This window comes from Cheilinus undulatus, linkage group 5 (genome assembly GCF_018320785.1).
Source record: "Cheilinus undulatus linkage group 5, ASM1832078v1, whole genome shotgun sequence".
Lineage (NCBI taxonomy): Eukaryota > Metazoa > Chordata > Actinopteri > Labriformes > Labridae > Cheilinus > Cheilinus undulatus.
In genome coordinates this window covers 16,613,814-16,636,876 of record NC_054869.1, presented here as the reverse complement: position 1 = coordinate 16,636,876, position 23,063 = coordinate 16,613,814, and the positions used below count along the sequence as shown (strand labels likewise).

Genomic DNA, 23,063 nt, shown 5'->3' with positions numbered 1-23,063 from the left:
TATGGCTGAACTAAAAGAAGTAGAGATCAACACTAAGACGTGTAAATATGTTTCTAACATGTCATGTTATTTTATTGTGTTGAAAAAATAGGTAAATTGACATTATTTATCAAGAGTAAAGAAATGCAGTTTTAAAACAACACCTGTATGTTTAGGTGTGTACTCATTAAAATCGTTTTTTTTTAGACTGATGGGCTGCAGTTGGATTAAAAAAAAGGCCAAAACGGAGAACTCTGTCACCAGGGAAAAATATTTGTCTGTTTGTTTATTCTGACTTTAAGACACTGACACATGCAGTAAGATCTGAAAGGCAACCTTGGCCAAAAATATTTCTTCTATTTTCTTAACATTCATTTAATAAGCAGACACACTTCCAGTAATTAAAATAGTTACAGGTCATTTATATGAATACGCAACTTTCTAAATCAACTTTTATTTTGAAAAGTTGTGCTCTAACTGCAATCAAGTCAACCATCTCACACCTCTCAGCTCACAAACACTTGAGCATTAACTTCAGAATAAAGTGCTTGATTTTGTATATTTTTGTGTATAGTTTTCACTCCCTCAGTGTCTCTGCAGGCTCGGCGCCCTGCACATCCTTGGTACACTCTGCTGAGGGAGGCCAGGCAGGTACCCAGGACCCCCATGGTGATATGACCTGGGCACAGGGGCTCTGGTGGCTTGAAGTTGACGATATTGCTCTCTCGGAGGAGCTGGGTGGCGTCCATTCCTACCATAATACAGTCCATGATTACTTCCCTGGCTTTCATCCCAGTATGCTGAAAAAAAAGATAAAATATGATTAAGATGATTTAAGATAAGGACTTCAATGGCTGGTATGCAAATCAAGAGTGAGTTTGTTGATGTTCAAGCCAAATAACCAACCAAACACATCCTGCAGTGACCTTAAGAAACTGTGCTCATAGATTGATAGACTCCCATTGCTAGGAAAAGACACTGGCTTACGTATCCAGACCAGCTGCCACATTAGTGTTAGCCTCAACAGGGGAAGAAATATTTATTTCAATCAACAAAACTGTCTGAGGGAGAAATCAGATTTCTATGAAAGAATGCCACATGAGTAGCACAAAAGCTAAATATGTATTAGTATTTAGCATTTAAAAGAACTTCACTTTTAATAACTGTAGTAGGCTACTATTAGCAGACATTCTCATAGGCAAGCTAATGTTAGCACAGTTAGCTAACTAACACTACTCTTCTCCTGAATAGGAAGTTGATTAAATTTCTGGACAAAAAAGGAAAAAAGGTAAACACTCAAACCCTGTACTAAGCTAGTTAGCCATACCTTTGATAACATTAATCTCACTACTAATTGGCGGCATGTCTGTGTAGATTTGCACCTCACACGATTTCTCCAATTGTCCTTGATACCTCTCAGAAAAAAAATCATAAATATGTACAGATTTTTCAGAAAAAGTTTTCCCACCTCCCCGCCTTCATCCCCCCGTTACACCACTTCCCATGTATAACACATAAGACAAGATGAGGAATTTTTAAAATGTTACGGGGTTCAGCTAGCCCCTTTGCTCAGTACAAGACTCCTCTAGACTCTTGTTTCCCTTCATCTGGCTAGACGGTGCTAGAAGGTCTGCAAGATTGTGTAATTTGTGGCCTCAATGACAGATGAATCGGATAAACTTAAGAAAAAAAACACTTTTTTGTAAAGTGTAGGGATTGTTTTCAAATGTGTAGAAATTTTCTGACGATAATTGCAGCATACAGGTCCATTTTGAGATGTAAAATACCAACTTTCCTCCATTCCCATTAATGCCTAATGCTGTCCCCTGCTTCTCTACCCCCAAAGGACATTTATGATCATTTGAGTACAAAAAACCCTATTTTTTCTTAAAACTAAGATGAATACCTTACTGGAATTATAAGTGTGTACTCAGTCTGTCATGTTCAGTTTTATGTATCATATAATATCATATCTGACTTATTTTCTGACCACAATGTTCATTGAGCAAAGGTTACTGTTGTTGAAAAGTTAAAAGATTTGTTTACTATTTTCCATAGATTTTTTGTTTTTTCACATTTTCGACATTAGAAAAGTCTCACCTTCCTGATCTTTCTGTGAGGCGTTGTTGTTTTTTTGTTGCTCTGGAGCTTGCGACGCCGCTTTTCTGGCCTCCTCTAGGTCCATCTGTGCTTTCAGTGCTGCTCGTTTGTTTTTCTTTTTGTTCTCTTCATTTTGCTTGAAATGGACACAAAGACAGTTTATAAAACTGGCTGTATGAAACTTACTTTTTGTCAGTTTAGAGCCAACTTCCATTTTATAGTAGAAGTGTAGAAAAAAGGCATATGTAAACACGTCACTGCTGTTTTTTCTTAAATTCAGCTGCTTTATATGACTAACAGATGAGTCCTTCATCTCCAGCCCACAATAAAGGATGTTACTCTGCTGCTCTCTGCTGGATTGATAATAATACAACAACCAATAACAGACAGGCACATGAGCCTTGACCCATCTACATTATTTGTCAAATTAGACTGTTGCATAGTTTCAAAGCTCCTAATTTTGATGCTCAGGAAACCTTTTTATTTTTACATTACTTGACTGTGTCAGTCATGTGACAGTGACTCTGTTTTTCCCACAGTAGTGTAAGCTGAATTATAAAACATGAAGAAAAAATTGAAATACCGTTTGTAGTTTCTTTTTCAGTTCCACGTTAGCTTCTTTGTAGCTTTTGGATGTGGATTGCAAGTAATAAATGGCCAGTCTAAAAGATGAAACAACAACGTATTTTAGTTTAAGAACTGAAAAGAAATAATGACATCATTTTATGGTATCTCTGACAGGTTACTGTTACTCACCAAGGTTATTAAAGTTAACTAAAACTAACTAAATAACAAAAAATTCAAAAATCAATATCGTTAACTGAAACTAAATAAAAACTAAGCTTTACAAAAAAGCAGAAACTAACTAAAACTGTAATGTATGCTTATAAAACTAACTAAAATAAGATAAAAATGGAGATAAAATATCCGTTCTTTTAGTCTTTGACACAACCATACTGACTGGCACCCACACCCATGTCTGAGGAGTGTAAAATTATCTGATCTGATTGGTTAAGACTTCACATAGTGGTAGTTTTATGTCTGGAGTTGTATTCAAACATCATCATTAAAACAAATAAATGATAAGTAAAGAGTAGCCTGTTTTAATATTTTTTTTAAAAATGTATGACGCTCACTCAGCCCCGACATCTGTCCGTAAAAAACTAAAACTAACACTAAAACTAATAAAAACTAAACTAACAAACCAGCAGTAAAAACTTATAAAAAACTAAACTGAAATCGAACACAGAAAGTGAAAACAAAATAAAAATAGAAACTAATGAAAAATCCAAACCTATTAAAACCTTGTTACTCACACCATCAGTAATATGAAAGGGAGCACCAGTCCTGGGTTAGAGGCATAGCTGAACACTTTGCTGAACCATGCGGGGAAGTCGGATTCAAGAGTCTCTTGAATCACATCAAACATGCGTTTTTTCCCACTAAAGAGGAGAACAGACTAGTTAACAGTCAAGTAATCTGAATAGAGAGAACATTTTCCTTAAACAAGTGTGATTACCTGAAGGGTCCGCAGTCAAAGGAGGGGGGGATGCTCACGATGGTGTAGATGGCAGGCAGAGTGGACAGGAAGAGGATGACCAGCAGCATTGCCATGTAGAAGTTGTTGGAGCCGGAGGCCTTAAAGACTCTTTCCTGCGGTACGTTACAACACATGACGGCCCAGCACTGCAGGTACATGGAGACGTGGAGGCGGAGGACGTTCAGGGCAGGCAGGCAAGGGGCATAGAAAGCTCCCATCCTACAGGAAAAGAGGAAAAAACTCAAATAAAAAAACCCTCAAATTAATCTTGAGAAAAGTAAATTAAAGACCAGGAGTAAAATTATGCCTGACATCCCTTTTTCAAGTCTTTATCTCACCATATCATTCCTTGATTGAAGATCAGGCCAAGAACGTTCCCACTGACATCAAACTCAGAATAAGATGGCTTCATGCAAGACAAAAATAGCTCGACTGTGACTCATTTCTTCACATCTAACATGTAATTCACCAGTAGAGAAAGGTGCGCATTTTAGGGAGCATTAAGGTGAAAATTATATGTAATTTTGGCAGAACTGTAAATGCAATCAGAGAGAACAGATGACTCACAAATCCAGCCTCAAGGTCCCAACACCAGCAGTAGTTGAGGAAACGAACGAGCACAGCTCTCAGAAAATCACCAATCAGCAACGTGATGTAGGTTGTCATGGTATCGGATATGATCAGTCGGACAAACTCCTGCAACGAATACAGAAATCACAAATAAGCAGCGCTCTGTATATTTCATATTTTCGTATCATTTATCAGAGTGTGCACACTGTGTGTAATATTTGAAATGCATTCATGTGTTGTTTATAGGAATAATTCATTAATGAATGCCCTTTAAGCTAAGGATCACATATTTGCTGATGATGTAATATCAATACAATGGACACTCCTCTTTGTTTACCTTTTGAATTAATAAAATCATAGAAACTGAGAAGTTGCCCACAGCTGCACCTTTTGCCACATCATAATAACGCAACTGCAGTTAGAAATGACATCCACCTGGTGCACTGCTTGTCAAAAAATAGTTTTCATAATGTCAGAGATTTGAGAGCTGAGGGCGGCCGCCTCGTTTTAAATGCATCAAAACCCCAGCATATTATTGTGATTTTATTTATCTTGATATCGCTTTAAAATGTTCAATATCTTAATTTTACACTGATCACTTTGGGTACAAGCCCTGTGATTGGCGGCCAGTCCAGGGTGTAGCCCGCCTCTCACCCAATGCCAGCTGGGATAGGCTCTAGCCCCCCTGCGACCCCCAATGGGATAAGCAGTATAGAAAACGGATGGATGGACTTTGGGTACACATCAGCTTTAAAACAGGGACGTCGTACTGAAGACAATAGCTTGCATACAAACACACATTTCCACCAACCTGCCCCACCATGGTCTCCCAGCACGGCCCTCTTGGAACATCAGCGGGCTGGATAGTGACGGGCAGTGCAGTGCTGTTTTCTGATGCTGTTCCATTGTAGAGACTGGCTTCCCACATGGTGATATTAAACTTCACAATCTTTTCCTCTTCCCTCTGTGACACACAAACGCACCTAAAGTAAGGCATCATGTATTTATGAAATAACGCAATATTAACACACTCTAGTGCTCACTTTGAGGTTGATCTCATCCATGAGTGCGATGATGAAGGTGTAGAGATTTCCCAGGAAGAGGGCAAAAATGCGACCGAGCTGCCACTGCAGGGCGACTCGAGGATGGTAGTTCTCCAGGGTGCTGATGACATCGAACAGCATGGGGCAGAACATCCCAAGTAATGACATCACCATGTTCACCTGGGAAATATAGAACAATACCTACAGTGATGAAAGCACTCATGGCATTTAGGATCACTGAAAAAAGCCTTGTGACTATGGCCCTTAGATGACAGTTCAAAAGATAAATCTAGCCCTTCACCTAAAAGTTAAAACCTCAACATAAATCAATAAGGATTAGAATATTTAATTTTAATTTAGAGCCTATACTTCAACACATTGTCTGTGTCCCAAATGCAAAATAAATTCTCTAACCAAAACTTTTGATCATTTTATGACTGAAGAATTAGAGGTTAAATGTAAAAGCATGCTCATACGCATTCATTTAAAAAAAGCTTTCATATTGAGTATGCTGTTGAAGAACACCTTTCCTCTATAATATTTAACTTAATAAAGCAAAATCTAATAATTCTATTTTTTCATATCGATGAATAGTGAATGAAGAAAATAATCCTCTCCTGGGTTTGTTGTTCTTAGCGCTATGTTCACACTGATAGGACATAAACATGCACTCAGATGCTAAAACGTGTTTCATATGTTTTTGTTTTATTTTTTGTTAATTTCACAAGGAGCCCTCCCTGTCTAACTCAATTATGGCCCAATAAGGCTTTCTAATTTGACTACTGTCCTTGTACCAGTATACATGCCCATGCACACTGACTTGAATAAATGCTCCTTCTGGTACAACAATTATAATACCTATATTTCCTGTCTCAGAAATGATTCATACATCCTCTCTTTGGTTTGCTGCTTCTTTTGTGACTAAGTCCTACCTCGTTCCTCTCCCACCAGGTGTGATTTTCCAGTCCATCGAGGGCAAACTTCTGAGAGCGACGCACAACAAAGTAGATTAGGTATCCACTTCCTGCAAGGCAGCACAGGACCAGGAAATTTGCCAGCACACGCAGAAACCGAGTCAGGTGGATGTTGTCATCCTTATGGCTCTCTTGCTCCTCTAATATCGCCTCCTGAAGAGGTAGACACAGCACACACACATAAAGTTACATGATATACACTGTAAATAGGATCTTTAACCCATATAACCTTGAGTTTTAGCGCAATAATAGAGCCTGTGCTAAGAATTTCACATTTCATGGGACCATACCAGTTGGGATAATTTTGATAAGTATCAGCTCTAGCAATTTCAAACAGGACAAGCGCTGAAATCAATGGATGGATGTTTGTGTAAAGCTGCATACACATATTTTATGATGCTATGGAGTAGACTGTTGTCAAATTAAATTTAACTTTAGTTGAATTTCAATGATGTTAAAGTGTTTATCAAAAAATGAATCTCATTGGTTCCCAAACAGTCAGCTGCACTTACCTTAAAGCTGGTGGTGATGGAGGCAAACTTATTGTCTGCAGTTTCAGGGTTTCCTATCAGGTAGTCCCAGCTGGTGAACATCTTCCAGCTGAAATTAAAGCTGTTATCGTCTCCAACACCCGACTCATTAGCATTACGAGCCATCCTGCAAACAGAAACAAGAATTTAGTGTGAGATTATGTCTTAAAGGGATCAATTAATAGTACATACAGTGCTTAACAAATTTATTAGACCACCACCAAAGGTAAGGTTTATGCCACAGCTGCCCTAAATTAACAGCATTGGTAATTACCAAAATCATTTTTTATGATTCTGCAATGGTTAATACACCAATATGTAGAAGCTCTTTAACCCAAATGATATTTTTAATGCTAAAATATAACTATTATTGTTATCCATGAATTTTCAAATTTACTGATTTACAAAAAACTGAAAAAATAGTAAAGCACGTTATTATTTTTTGATTAATATGTCAAATTATAATTATTAACTTGCATTCCTGAACAGAAAAATGAGTTTTAGTGGTCAAATGTTATGCTTGATTAATTTCTGACTTCCCCAGGGAGCCGGCTCAAATTTGGGTATAAAAAGGTGAATTCAGTTTGAAATTCCTCATTCCTGTTCAAAATGGTATAATGTGGAGAGCCCACTGAAAATGAAAGAGTCTGCATTAAAGCACTTCATGATGCTGGATGATCCCTGAGACAAATAGGGAAAGACATAAAGTGTTCTCACAGTGTGGTCAAGTATGCTTTGGAGCCAATTGCCGAGACTGGTACTTACAAAATGCACCAAGGAAGAGGCAGGAAACCAAAGTTAACTGAAGCAGATGTCAGACACCTCAAGATTTGAAGTACTAGAGACAGAAGGAAGACCACTGCTGATCTTCAGGCAGAGATCTTCAGAGTGACCATAAGCAGACCACTGATGGAACAAGGCTTAAACGGAAGAATAGCTGCTAAGAAGCCATTATTGAGGTCTTCAAACATCCAGAAACGCCTCAGATATGCCAGGGAGCACAAACACTGGACTGTTGATGACTGGAGGAAGGTACTCTGGACGGACGAGGCCAATTTGGAACTCTTTGGTCAGCATGGTCGTGTTTATGTCTGCAGAAAAGCTGGAGAACGTTTTGATGCCAGATGCATTGCACCCACAGTGAAACACGGTGGAGATTCCATTATGGTATGGGGTTCCATTTGTGGATACGGTGTGGGCAAATGAGTGAAAATAGACGGTATCATGAACAAGAACATCTACCACAACATCTTAGTGCAACATGGAATCCCTTCTGGACTGAATCTGATTGGTCCTGGGTTCATAAACCAACAAGACAATGACCCCAAGCATACTTCAAAGCTGTGCAGAGACTATTTGAGCAAGAAAAAAGGAATCTGGAGTACTGGAACTGATGGACTGGCCAAATCAAAGTCCAGATTTGAATCCTGTTGAACAAATTTGGGATTTAGTAGATTCAAAGATTGACGGCACAAAAGTTTAATCTAAAGCAAGTCTGTGGGAACAGCTCGAAACTATTTGGAACTCAATAACAAAAGAGACTGTGGAAACATACTTTAAAACAATGGCAGCAAGAACGCAAGCTGTTATCAAGGCCAAAGGAGGCCATACAAAATATGAAGTTTTTTGGTTATTATTTGTGAAAAAGGACTATTTAGTTGTTTCAGTTTGTTATTTGCCAAATAAATAATAATAACATTTTTAGTTTGAAACAAGTTTTTGAAAGATTTCTAAAATATTTATGTTTTCTCATTTTTATGACAGGTGATCTAATAAATATGTTAAGCACTGTATTTATAATCAACATACGTTCTTATGACCACCATGTAGCTATAGGCCACCGTCCCCACACCAACCAGGAAGTACGACAGTGGCATACGGAACTTGAGCCAGCCAATGGCACGCTGGTTGTTATAGTAACCATAGAAGAGGACTGAATACTGGGCATAACCCTGTGAAAACAAAACTTGATTATGAGGGATGTACAACAAATAATTCATCATATGAGGACAGGGAAGTTATATGCCCAGCTGTGATTAGCTGACTGCCAGCTGTTCCTAATTATTGCCTCACAGCCAATCACAGCTCTTTCTAGTGCGGGTGCACTACACTGCTGCTGCTGCTAGCAGAGCTTAACCCCCCCACCCCACCCAGCCATCTGCTTTATAGCATAAAGCTGTTGCCCCCTTATATTCAGATTCATAGAAATATTAAATAAACAGACCCCAAAGTCCCATAATACAGCAAAGTCCATGGCACTGGTCTCCTCTGCCCGGGGGACGGTCTTTCTTGGGATGCTGCCATATGGCCGCCCCATCAGTGCCTGTTAGCAGTAAGCAGGGGAGCAGAGAGGATTATTACATACAGATACACTGCAAAGGAGCCTTGATTTGTTTCTGATGAATAAAAGTCATGGAAGGTACCTCTGGCACCATGACAAGGCCGAAAGTCAGACCAAACAAGATCATGTTGATGCCATACATCCACCGTAGGAAGAGAAAGTAAGACGCAACAGAGGAGCCAAAGTGGCCTGCAGAGGGCGGCAGAGGAAGTCAAATTAAAGATAATTGTTGTTCCAGAATTAACTTTGTGAGAGCAGATAAGCTGAGACAAGGCATACACATGAGCTGACTATTTTAAAGTCATGGATGTTTAAGATTTCACTGTAATATCTCAAACCACTTTACTTTCGATCTCTTTGATTTTCATCTCCCATGGTATGCAGGCAGTTTTAAAATTCTCAAAGTCCCGCTGAAACTTCATCCATTTCTATAAGACAAATATGATCAATAAAATGCATCTTCTAATATAATTATTGAAATATTCTTGTAATAAATACTGCTGTTTGATGATTCTTCACCTTTGTCATCATGACCTTGTAAGCGTAGAGCTTCCTGCCTTTCCCTTTCCCCAGAGCTCCTTCATATTTCTCCACAAACTCCTGAGACTCCCTACAGGGAATATGATTCAATTCAAAGCGTCACATTTTGTATTTCTGATTATTCTCTGAGTGCATGTTGATAAGAGAAAGAGTGTATCTACCGTAAAGTCACAAGTTTCTTCTTCATGGGCCAAGGTTTGCCCCTTAGGCCCTGGATCAGTTTCTTCCTCTCGTCCACGGCTTCCTTCAGCTTCTCCAGCTCCTCTGGTGTCAGAGACTCAGGCCTCACCTCTTTCTCCTCCTCATCTTCTTCTTCTTTGTCTTCTTCTTCTTCACTTGTTTCCTCTGAACTGAAGGACAGTAAAGCAGGGAGTTCATGCCAAAGTTGCAGTGATGAACCACCAGCGGAGGACTGCCGATATAAAAAGTTTTAAAGATGAAATTTTACCTTGTTTCAACTTTCTTGTGCTTCTTCTTTTTCTTCTCCTTCACATCCTTGCCTTGCTCCTTGACTTTACATCTACTTTCAACCCCTTCTTTCTCTTCCTTTTTGGCACTTCCCTGTTTCTTTTTTCCCTTGGCATTCCTGTCTCCAGCTTCTTCTTCCCCTTGTTCCTTTTTTCGTGTTTTTTCATTTTTTATATTCTTCCTTATTTTTTCTGTTTTACCGCTTTTTATTTTGGCATTGCCCTCCTCTTCCCTCTGTCTTCCTTCTGTTTCATGGTCAGTCCTTTCTCTCCTTCTTCGTCCTCTTTCTGTTTTCTCTGGGCGAGCCTGTGCTTCCTCCTCATCGTCTCCTGTTAGAGATGTTTCTCTGCTCCTCTCGTTCTTCCTCTTCTTTCTCTCTCTGCCACCCTCCCTTCTTTTCCTCCTCTGTCTTTCTCTCCTGTGTCCCTCTTGCAAAGAAGAAGCTTCGTCATCATCACCTAAAGTAAAAACATAGGTTTCACATTGTGTCTGTTTCTAAAAAAGAACATATTATCATTATCAAAATCTAAAGCTCATATAGAGTGCCTGTTAAAAATTATTCAGCCGCAGATGTTTTACCCTTTTCCTGATTTTATAAATCAATCACGATTGATATAATTTGGCTTTTATGTATATAAAAACCCCCTTCTTAATGTCAAAGTGAAAACTGATTTCTACAAAATAATATCACATTCATTTTACCCTCTACCTCTACAAGCTGTCCCGGGCCCGCTGCTGAGAAGCATCCCCACAGCATGATGCTGACACCACCGTGCTTCACAGTGGGGATGGTGTGTTTGGGATGTTTCTCAGTAGCTGCGCCAAAGCTCTGGAACAGTCTTCCTCTTCATGTTAGACTGTCCCCCTCTCTGCCTGTCTTTAAATCAAACTTAAAAATGCACTTTTACTCCCTGGCGTTCAGCTCTGCTCTAGAATGTGGCGTTTAACCCTTTCTGTTTTAATTGATCCATTTATCTCCTCCAGTTTTTACTTTTGTCCTGCGTCTGTGTTTTATTGTTTGTTTTGTTGTTTTTAATTTTTACTGTACAGCACTTTGGTCAGCATTTTGTTGTTTTTAAATGTGCTTTATAAATAAATTTGGATTGGATTGGATGTGCAGTGTTTGGTGTCTGCCAAACATAGCGACTTTTCAATAGCCAAAAAGCAGAATTTTGGTCTCAGCAGACCAAAAAACTTTCTTCCACTTAACCACAGAGTCTCCCACATGCCTTTGGTGAACTCTAGTTAAGATTTAATTTGAGTTTTCTTCAACATTTGCTTTTCCTTTAAAATCCTACCATAAAGCTTTGACTGGTGAAGAACCCCGGCAACAGTTGTTGTACGCAGAGTCTCTCCCATCTCATCTGCTGAAGCTTGTGGCTCCTTCAGAGTAGTCATAGGTGTCATGGTTGCCTCTCTCACTAGTCTCCTTCTTGCATGGTTACTCAGTTTGTGAGGACGGCCTGATTTATGATGATTTACACATGTGCCACATTGTGACAAAGTGGGTGATAGTACTACTGGCACACTACACACATTCCTTCCATCTCTTGATGATATATTTAACTGAACTCCAGGGGATGTTCAGTACCTTGGAATTTTTTTCCCTGACTTGTACTTTTTTAATAGCCTTTTCTCTGAGTTGATTGGAGTATTCTTTTGTCTTCATGGTGTAATTGTAGCCAGAAATACTGATTAGCCAGTGACTGGACCTTTAAGACACAGATGTCTTTATACTAGAATCACTTGAGAAAAAGATGATCTCAGATGATCCCCATTTCAGTAAGTGTCAGACTACTAACACCAATTGTCTGGACCTCTGTTGAATGAAGTCAGTCACTTTTAAAGAGGGTGAATATTAAGGCAGTCACTTATTTTACCATACATACTTCTGTTTAACTGGGGGGTTCTTTGTCAGAAAAAAGCCAAATCTTGAGCATGGTTGATTTATTGAATTAATAAAAGGGTAAAACATCCAAGGGGGTTAATACTTTTATAGGCACAGTAAATGACTCTTCAATGTTTAATTTTCAAGTGTTTCAAAGCTATTAAAATAACCCACTCACCTGTTAATTCAAGTCCAATTTCAACTGTGGATGAGAAAAAATGTATAAAGGAAAATGTTTGAAATGTCTTTTTTTTTTCTTAGAATTGAATTGATATTAAATTAATAACAAACCTTTAAAGTTGTTGTATGACAGGATACAATAAGACTAAGATTACTACTCTTAGTCAGTGCATAGAAGTCAAAAAGAAAAATTTTAACATAATATTTAAGAGATTGCACAGATAAAGCACATCCCATACAAGAGACCAACAACCAGCCACGATCACATTTATGGGCAATTTAGCATCACCAAGCAGCCCAATGAGCATGTCTTTGACTGTGGAGGGAAGATGGAGCACTCAGGGAGAAAACACAGTGACAACATGGAACTTCACTCAGAAAGACAGTGTCAGACTAAGATATGAACTAGAAACCTTCATGCTGTGAGGCAACAGCACTAACCATAAGCCACCATGCAGTCCAGAAAGACAAAGTGCCAGAATTAAACTGGTATTATCAGTGATAAATAAAATATGTGAAGTGTACTGAGGCCACTGAGTGCAGTCTGTCAGATACTGCATGGGCTTATTAGTTACTGCCCTGTGGAGAGATGTACTCAGGGCTGCTGTGTGTCAGTGCATGATGACTGTTTAATTTGTATGTTGATTAGAGGTAAGAAACATTAAATTCTATTTTTTTGTCTTTTTATTTACACAAAGGTCTGACAAATAAAGCTCCAGAGAAAGTTGCTGGTTTCATTGTTGCATGCACTTCTTCATACATGCTGACTCATTTCTGCATAATCATCAGCTGTTCACATCACATGATCTCGTATATCCAACAGCACTGTTCTACTCCCTCATTGTTAGCCAATCATTTTGCTGCTGTTTTTTTTTTTTTTTTGCACAAGTTCATTCACACCGTCGTTGACAGATCAACGCCCAAATCCCCACCACTTCCAAGTCTTTCCTTCATTTCGTCAGCCTCAGACATTATCAGCCATCTTAAGGCCACCCTCACCATTTGCAGTGTGATCAGCTTTTTCATCTGTTCAAATTCAGAGGACATGATCAGCTTCAGATGACATCACCAGCCTTAGATGACATCACCAGCTTTAGATGACATCACCAGTCAACAACTTCATCACCAGTGTCTAGACTCCAGATGCCCTTCGATCACGCTTTGTCTCTAAATTCAAGAGCCAAAAACTCTTAGACAAAAATTCAGTATCACATTGAAGTAAAATAAATCTAAAACCCAAATTCCAAAAAGTTGGGGTGTTCCACTAAATGTAAATTAAACAGAACGCAATTATTTGCAAATCTCATAAACCCATATTTTATTCACAATAGAAAATAAACAACATATCAGATATTGAAACCGAGACATTTTAATATTTCCTTAAAATCATAGACTAATTTTGAATTTGATGGAAAAAAAACATCTCAAAAAATACAAAACCTTGTGTAAGCTGAAATAGAAGTATTTACAGCAGAATTTTACTTGTATGTTAATTCGTTGTTTGTCTGTAACTTTATCTGTGCTGCTGCTATCTTGGCCACTTGAAAAAGAGATTTTTAATCTCATTGAGTTTTGTTATCCTGCTTAAATAAAGGTTAAAAAAAAAATATCAATGCATAATGCATTCAGGACGATATAGTATAAAGCTAAGCATGTCTTTAAAACATTTTGATTAGTCAAGTTGAGAGTTTTCTCTGAGACTTTGTAACAAGAATATCTAAACTGTTTTTGCTATTTATTTATTTATCAACTGGACCAGAGAGAATTTTTACTTCAGTTTGGAAAGTCTGTTATTGGCAAACAACAACAACACTGAGTGGACATGGACGTCTCTCATCTCTCATTAGCGGCACAGCTAACAGCTGAAGAGGGAGGGTTTCACATTTAAAAAATCAATTAAAAAAAGCAATAAACATATCTGATGGAAACAAACAAGATAAATGAAAATCTGTCAGTGTTAACAAAGATCTGAGAGCAACAAACCCAGAATGAGTTGGATTTCAATCTATTTATAAAGAATTTATGCTGAGTTAATATTCATGATGTTGGAAATTAAAGGGATATTTCTGTATTTTTTAAGTTAGGTTGTATGTGGAACTTGACAATAGTAATGTCATTCACCTCAAGAGGTTTCAGAGAGTGTTCCCCTACAAACAGGACACACTTTGAGAAGCTAGGCTCTATTATAGCAGAGGGTACAGCTGTTTGGCTTAATTTAGCAAGTTTTAGGTAAAAATGGGCCAAAAACAATGTTGGCTAAATTGTACACTACACTGAAATTTTTTTAAGCGTTTTATTTTTCACCAATAAGCCCTCTGACACCCTCTGATAAAACCCAAACAGCTGTCCAGATATGCTGAGGCGGAAGAGCACATAGCCACCTGCCAAAAGTTCAATTGGAAAATAGTGCCAAATACAGTTAACCTTGCAAAGCAGATGGATTCGCCCGTTTCCATGTTCCTTACTGGCAAATCCATCTTGCAAAGCTCCCATTTAAACCGTTTGGGCCTGGTTAGAAAGTGACAGGACCAATCAGCGTCGAGGGGCAGTACCTTCGTGTGCGGCAGAGTCGGCAGCAAGAGGAGGTCGGTGCAATTATGGCAGAAGAGATTAGCGTGGATGCTGCTAAAGCACCAGTTTTATCAGAACTTGAATCTTTGTTAAAAGAAGAACAAAGTACAGCATTGAGCTGTTTTCAAAAACAACAAAAGTCGTGTACTGACATGTCTACAGTCGCCATGGTTCGTGTTATGCAGCTCTCTATTGAGTTTACTCATCAGTAGCGGCGTACCTTGGTTTGGGGCTACGACGTCACGTGTTTTGTTGCTCTTATTGACCCGTAAAGATGTGACAGACAGAATGTTCATCCAATCATCCTCTGAGTTTTTTTTTCAAAGGCTCTGCCCTTTCCCAAACGCCATCTATGGAATGTTTACCACATGGATGTGTGAAACACATCCATCTGGCATGTCAGGTTAAAACTAAGTGGCTTTCCAGATGAAAAGTAAAATGCTTCAAAAAATTTTATATAGCATGCATTTCAGGCAATGTTGATTTTTGGCCCATTTTTACCTACAAATAGCTAAATTATGTGTTTTATTTGATCTCTAATTTCAGACATCTTGCACAATGGGTATGTGCAATATATTTCAATCTGCTTATCGCAGTGAGGTTGGTGCAGTATTACAGGGCACGTGCAATATAAACTTCTACTTGTAACTCTCTTTGTATCTTGTGACACTGTGGACCATTGTCTGTCTCTGTGCATTGTCTGTTTTTTCAGATGAATGTGTTGACTGTGAGAACCTAAGTTGCACTTTTGTCCATAACAAATTTTCCTCAGGGGACAATTAAATTATCTTTATCCTTAATGGCACTATCATTGCCTAGTAGCTTTTACAACCCAACTTAAAAAATACCAAAATACTCCTTTAATGATGAGTGATGTGTCTAACATCAAATCAGCTTAGTTAAAGTTAAAAGATTGGTCTAATAAAAGATAAGAAACACACACTCTACCTGACTTTTTAATCCCACTGATCACATGCTTTATTGTCTGTTCCAGCACACTTGGTTAAGCCACTGCAACACCTTCCTGCAGCCACAATGATGTAAAATAAGGGCGTTGATGAACCTTAATCTATCATTTCAGTTAAAAAAAAACAAAAAAAACACATAAAGCTCAGTGGACAATTCAAAACATTTACATTTTTTTACTGTTCCCTTATTTCCTTTTCAATCCATAACAAGTTATTTTTTGTGGTTGTTAATGTTAAGTTAGTAATTTTCAATGCACCCAAGGTTCCTTATCTTCTTTCAAAATAAAAGCAAGCCAGTATCCAAACAGGAGGTAATTTATTCTTGATTTTAAAAATGTAATTGTTTCATCTCCCTACTTAAATCAATTTCATATATGAACAATAAACAAGACTCTCTATCCTGAGTAACAGCCGATGGCAAACATGAGTTTTAAACATTTTCTTTTTTTGTAGCAAGATACCACTATGAATTTCTAGTTTATCTTTCATTTTAATCCTTATTTAGGTACGTAAATAAAAAGAATATCTTTAGCTATTGAATAAGCTGTTTTTAAAATGATTTTGTAGTAGTTGCTTGTTTTAGCAAATCCTACTTTGTCTGATGTTTCTCCCGTTTACAATGTTATTTTTCTTTGACCTTATTTGACATAAACCTGCTTCTCCCCTCAGATGACCTCAGCCTCACACATCCAGTCCATTTCTTTTATATCTTAAATAAAACACTGACCCCTTTCACTGGTAGAGCTTAACCTACCTCATTGTGTACCTGGCATTATTGTCCTGCGGTTAAGAGGGAAACAAAGGGGACCCCTGACAAATTGAACCCATATTTATGTAGTCATCCCTTTGATGTGTGTCCTTAATGTAACCAGAGTGGCCGGCACATGGGTCATTACGGCCGTGTGCAGCAGAGGGGCACAAAGGGGACAAACAAAAGCCTAATGAAGGGAGACGGTGAGGCCGAGGACATGGAGACGGCTGAGGGCCAGAGGCCAGGTCCCAAATATGCAAAAGAATGGGGAGTATGCTAAAAAAAAAAAAAAAGAGGTGGATATGTGTGTTTGAGATGGTCATAAAATGGCTTTATTTTGATTATTCAAACTAAAATTCCACATAATTTTGTTTTTAGTTGTGTGATTCATTCAAATCACCTTTTAACTTAAAGAATATGTTTTTCAAAACATAGTGAAACAGACAGTAAAGGGTCCTGCTTTCCTTGAAAAATCAATAGCAATTCTCCCACTGGATGTTTATATGACCCCTAATTTCATGATAATTAAAAGTAGATTTTAGGAGGAAAAAGCTGAACTTTTTTCCACAGTTACTAACAATACATATCTTCCATTACCAAAACTACTGCGTCATTAACCCCGAAAGCTGAAAAGGCAGTTTGCTCATGAAAATATGCTTACCGTCATTCTCAGAGGTGATGAGACTGCTCCGAGGCATCTTCCTCTCATTATCCTCTGTCCTCCTAAAAATGTGTTAACCTAGCTTCTTGTGGACTGAGAGGAAATGAAGCTCCAGGGTCTCAGAGGTCCTCGTGAAACATCCTCCCATGAGAGATGCAGATTACCAACACTGCCATGGGAATTAAAGGTTGTGTTTGTGTGCAGGGTGTGTAGTTGTTGAGGGGCAGGTACATGATGAGTAACTCGCATGAGAAGTTCACTTTTTCCTCGCCACCCATCGACCCGAAACAGGGACAATGACAGCCTGGAAACCCTAGAGCCACGCAATTTCACTAGCGATCAATTATTCAATACAGTTATGACTGCCTTTATGCAGCAGTGTGTGTGTGTGTGTGTGTGTGTGTGTATTTGTAGGTGTTTATGAGTGTGAAGAGTAAAAAAAATGAAGAGGTCATGGGAGCAGCAGGCCTGGGCGAGGGTCATGACTTTATAAGAGTGTAATATAACAGATTACTGAGCAGCAAGGGAGGGATGTTGAAAATACTTTCTTTTTGTTTACAGATAACTTTATTGAGTTTTATCAAAAGATAGAAAGCTTCTTGATGTTGCTCATTTACAAACATATTGAATGCTTTTAGTAGTTTGTCTCTGTTAATCTCTTTTGTATTGAAATGTAACGTTTCTTTGCACATGTCTCAGGGGTGTGTACAAAAAGAACATATGCCATTCTTTAAGAGGGCTCTAACATGCAAATAAATAATATTGATGTATAGTTGCAATCAAAATTGTTCAACTCCTATCATAAATCAGGTTTATTGTGAAAATGTACAGACTTTATGCTTTCTGCAATGAACGAATCAAACAAAAGCAACTGAAATAGCCTTAAGCCCAACGCATGCGTCAAGTGGTTTCCCCAAACTTAACTGAAAATGCAATTTATGACTTCCCCAGTCTCAAAATTATTCAACCCCGTCAACGGAATCCCTCACAACAGCTCAAATATGCAAAACCAGTGTTGTTTCAAGCACATTTGTTGCAACCAATCAAGAGCTGCATTGGTTGCACCAGGTTTGCTTGAGCTGGAACACAGGAAATACCTGAATTACAAGAGAAGATATATTTTTTTAAGAACAGAACATTATACAGAAAGATAGCAAAGGCACTGTATGGTCCTATAGACACCGTTGGAAGCATAGTTTGCTAGTTCAAAGTTACAGGAACAGTTGTTACTTGGATGGGGCAGAAAAAGGAAGCTATCAATGGCAAAATACCTCCAGCAAGACTTGGTAGCAAGAGGGACTGAGGTTTCAGTGAGTACAGTAAAGCGCATACTGAGTAGATGTACACAACTACTGACCCAAAGCACATAAAAAGTTTACTCCAATATGCTTGACATCATAAACACGCCACAGAGGTTTTGGGATTCTGTTCTGTGCAGCGATGAAACAAAACTGGGATTTTTTGGCACAATGGAAATGTCTGGAGGAAGAGGAATGAAGCATAAGCTGAAAAGAACTCTTTGCCCACAGTTAAGCATGGTGGGGGCTCAGTCATGCTCTGGGGCTGCTTTGCATCCTCTGGCACTGGGAACCTGCAGCGTGTGGAAGGCAAGATGGATTCACTGAAGTATCAGGAAAACCTTGGAGGAAACTGAAGCTTGGGCGTCATTGGACTTTCCAACAGGACAATGATCCCAAGCATACCTCAAATTCCACCAAGATTTGGTTGCAGAAGAAGTCTTGGAAGATTCTACAATGGCCATCACAGTCACCTGACTTGAACATCATAGAAAATCTCTGGTGGGACTTGAAAAAGGCGGTTGCAGCATGCAAACCCAAGAGTATTACTGAACTGGAGGCCATCACACCTGAGGAATGGGCGAAGATTCCTCAGGAACCAGCCAGAAGCTTGTGGATATATCAGATTTGCAGCAGGGAGCAAAAGGGTGCTCTACTAAGTACTAAAGATGCTTGCCAGGAAGGGGTTGAATAATTTTGAGACTGGAGAAGTCTTTGTAAGTTGCATTTTCAGTTAAATTTGGGGAAACCACTTGAAGCATGCATTGGGCTTTGGTTTAATTTGTTCATTGGAAAAAGCAGAAAGTCTGTAAATTTTCACAATAAACCTGGTTGCAATGGGGGTAGATAGTTTTGATTGCAACTGTATGTGTTATAAGTGCAGCAAAGATCTGCGTGCTGATCAGATAAAGCTTAACTAAAGACCAATGCTGACCGTTCACAGTATTTGTATTCTGGCTGTGAAACAGTATGAAATGGGTGACTGATATTGTCTCAGTCTTGCGTGTCTGGGCAGGTTACCAAAATAATTCAGCCATCTGAGTCACCTAAATGAATTTATGCTTGAATACATTTCTGGGTGAAATTTCTGTCACTTCAAATTTTGTGGAAAGAAAAAAAGGTCAGCAAAAATAAAACCATGAATTTGTTTTTGCATTTAATAAAGGACACTGGTTAGGGGAAGTTATCCATTATGGTACTGCTAAGTAAGAACCCAAGTGTCTAGGTCAGACCCAGTGATATTGTGTAGAATATACGCAGGTAAACAGATATAGCCATTCAGTCAGTCTCCATAAAGTACACCCACTTCAAAATCCCCTCTCCTAGGGTGACAAAGGCAACAAGGAAGTTTTGAGTATGCTAGTGTGTTGCTTTGTAAAGCATTAACCCCCGATGCTGCTGTAAATTATGGAACAGTTAACTCAAACTGGACAATCCTGCCTCATTAAAGCTGGTTGGCCAGTTGTGATGTTGAAGTCTGCTCTTCTTGAGTAGGTAAATTCAGAATGATCCCTACTTTATGACTTCTTTGCAGCCAGTGTGCAAATGCAAAACATTTTCAGGTGAATTAAATATGCAAGATGGTCTCTATTTATAACACGAGGCAATAATCCTTTGCTGGGTGGGTAACTTAAAAAAACATGGGAGATAAATTACAAGTATACCCACTTCTCCATGCACCACTACACCACTGGAACACCCTATGGAAGGACAAAAAATAAGGTCACACATAAACCTCAGCATGGCCTGTAAGAATAAAAGGGTTTTTAACTATTTTAAGAATTCCCAGAAGTCCAAAGACTTACAACTTCTGAGAGTTGCAGCCACAGCTGCACCTGTCTCCTTGTGCATGTGATTAACCCCTCTCTGCAGTGTGTGTGTGTGAATGCTTGTGTGAATTGTTGCGTGGTGCATCCTCAAGGCTGAATCCCATCCACCTGTGCAGATGGCTGAAGGGGCCTGAATGGTGAGCAGCCATAATGAAAATTTTACCCAATCAGAGTGGAGCACCTGCACCTCCAAGAGCTCAGCCAGCCATCATTCTGGGCTCTGCTTCATTCACTTTTAGCTCTCCACTGTGCCTCAGGTTTTATGTTACTCTTCTTTTCCCCAACGAGCTGGGTTGTTAACAGTGAGATATTTCAAAGATCAAAGCCTCAGAAAGAGGAGTTAAATATCTGCCTAGTTTAAAAGGTGATGAGGTACACTTAGAAATCCCAGGGAAGATGATCTCAGGGGGTCAGCATCAAGTTTAAATCCACCTCACCAGCAGAGGGCAATGTTGCTCTGCACTGACCTGTAAGGAAAGAGCTCTTTCTGCTTTGCAAAAGATTATTTTTATCTTGACCTGCCTTTTTTCTTGCATGTGAGTTTTTGCATGTGTGGGTGTTTGTGCACGTGTGGAGAAAGCCCTCAGACATGTTAGCATGTTTGTGTAAATGTGCATCCACTCATACGGGGCCAGGGAGTGTAGGAGAACATATCAGGTTCTTCTTGCTAAAGTTAGCTGCAGCTACGAGGGTAAGTTTGAGAGGAGAGGTGAGGGAGGTCAACAAGGCCACATGAGCAGAGAGGCATCAAAACAAACTGTAGGAGCCATCCTACTGTAAATGGATACATCACAGCACAACTGCTCATGATCACCTGGGGGATAAATTAGACTTCATACTGCAACTGAAGGCGTCATAGGTGATCAGGATACAGCAATAAAACATGAAGTTAATTTATTTTGCATTTACTGGTGAACTTACATGAGAAGTGAGTGAAAAAAGTCTTGAAATGAAATGTACTTTCTAAATGAGTTAGTGCAACTTGTTTCTAGACATGGGTAAAATTACTTTGCCCCACTGGCAGATATTTCCACTGATTACAAGCTATATAGGTGTATTTTTGTGTTCCATATCTTTATATGACATGTTTTTTCTGGACTTCTCAGGCAAATATGGCTTCTATTAAGTGTAATGAAATATTTTAAAATACTTAAATTGGAGCTTTTTCACTTTTATTCAGATAGGACGGTTGATGGAGCACATCGACATAAGCAAAAGGCTGCCAGCTCCCTTTATGAGATATTTTTGACCAAATTAAGACTATAACTTTTACTAAGGTTTTAGTTTTTGCTGTGGGCTTAATTGTTTGGCTCTGCTGTCTTTTTTTGCTGAGTAAGTAGGAGATTGTAAAGTCTAATCTTTCGTTTAATGTCTCATGAGTGCTCTCTTTTGTTCCGGTGCTTGTACTTCTTGTTGAACAAGACATGATAGGAGTGTTTCTGTGAGCAAACACTTTATGTTGATTTTATGTTAAACTATCACTGTGAATACTTGAGATAGGTTCATCTCACAGTTGGCCTGAGTTCTAAGAGGTGTACTTGTAGTTAAATTTCAAGAGATGATGTGTTTGTCACAAATCCCCTCTGCCCCAGTGCTGCAGGTTAGAGGGGCAGGAAAAACAGGATAGAGTCAAAGGAAGCTTGTTTTTAAGTCTTTCACAACAGAGGAGACTAGAAAGTACATTTCTTTCTACCGTTGTTTCCAAAGGAAGAAATTTGTCTTTGACTTGAGTGTTCAAATATGTTATTTAAAACTCAAGGTAGCCCATTTAAAGATACAATATGCAAAATTCATCCATCCATCCATCTTTCTTTGCTTATCCAAGGTTGTGCCACGATTGCAGTAGGTTAAGTAAGTCATCCTAGGCTGTCCTCTCTGCAGCAATGTTTTTCATCTCTTTCTTTTCATATTTCTCTTTCTAATCCCTCCAGCAAGTTCTGGGTCTCCTCCCAGTTAGACATGCCCTGAAGACAACCATAGGAATCTGATCACATGCCTGAACCACCTCAACTTTCAATGTGAAGGAGTAACGGCTCTACTTCAAGGTCCCTCCTGTTCAAGCTACTCGCCTTATCTCTAAGACTGAGCCCAGTCACCTTCCTGAGAAATCTCATTTCTACCGCTTGTATCCAGGATGCCATTCTTTAGGTCATAACCCAAAGCCTATGACCATAGGTGAGGATTGGATCAAAGATCAACAGGTAAATTTGAAAGCTTTGCCTTCTGGCTAAGATCCATCTTTACCTCAACAGTCCGGTACAATGCATGCAATACTGCTGATGCTACACCAATCCACCTGCCAATCTCACGGTCCATTCTACCTTCACATGTGAACAAGACCCCAAAATACTTGAAGTCCTTCACTTGAGGCAAAGACTCGCTCCCAACCCAGAGGAAGCAATCCACTGTATTCCAGCAGAGAACCGTGGCCTTGGACTTGGAGATGCTCAGCTGAAAACTGCCCAGTGCCTGCTGAAGGTTCCTAGCTGAGGAAGACAACAAAACAAGATCATCTGCAAACAGCAGAGATAAAATTCAGAGGTCCCTAAAACTGAGGACACACTGCAAGATTTTTGTCAGATTTTACCCATGATTCCCAGATGGGTAAAGTCCGCACCAGTCTGCACTAGCTGGGGACAGTCGGCATGGTTAGATGGCACAAAAATCTGCAAGTGTGCGAGGAGAACAGACCTGACCTGACCTTAGCTGCAGGCGGTCAAGCATGTTTGAATTTTTTGTGCCAAATCCGGATGCAATTGGGTAGTGTGAACTGATTACCGGCAAACATGTGTTGCCAACAGCCAGTGAAAAAAGAGGGTGGAACACAGGAAA

General features: G+C 39.1%; 1 protein-coding gene across 1 annotated transcript; it reads right to left on the bottom strand.

Annotated features, from left to right (window-relative positions):
* Positions 1 to 564: 564 nt before the first annotated feature.
* On the bottom strand, positions 565 to 22,822 carry tmc1 (transmembrane channel-like 1). Its single transcript, XM_041787008.1, has 20 exons — positions 22,819 to 22,822; positions 22,541 to 22,717; positions 10,066 to 10,543; positions 9,779 to 9,967; positions 9,597 to 9,687; positions 9,424 to 9,505; positions 9,160 to 9,266; positions 8,961 to 9,059; positions 8,546 to 8,688; positions 6,719 to 6,863; positions 6,165 to 6,359; positions 5,233 to 5,412; positions 5,001 to 5,153; positions 4,187 to 4,315; positions 3,958 to 4,025; positions 3,599 to 3,838; positions 3,396 to 3,521; positions 2,663 to 2,741; positions 2,080 to 2,215; positions 565 to 779 (listed from the first exon to the last, which is right to left on the bottom strand). The coding sequence occupies exons 1-20, from the start codon at positions 22,820 to 22,822 to the stop codon at positions 565 to 567; spliced, it is 3,036 nt and encodes a 1,011-aa protein (XP_041642942.1).
* Positions 22,823 to 23,063: the final 241 nt, after the last annotated feature.

Bases quoted from the DNA above. Each gene is read 5' to 3' on its own strand.
- tmc1 (XM_041787008.1), bottom strand. The intron at 9,506-9,596 runs GTGAAGAATCAT...TTTGTCTTATAG, and splicing joins ACAAGGTCATGATGACAAAG to AAATGGATGAAGTTTCAGCG. The intron at 4,026-4,186 runs GTGAGTCATCTG...TCTTGCATGAAG, and splicing joins GGGACCTTGAGGCTGGATTT to CCATCTTATTCTGAGTTTGA.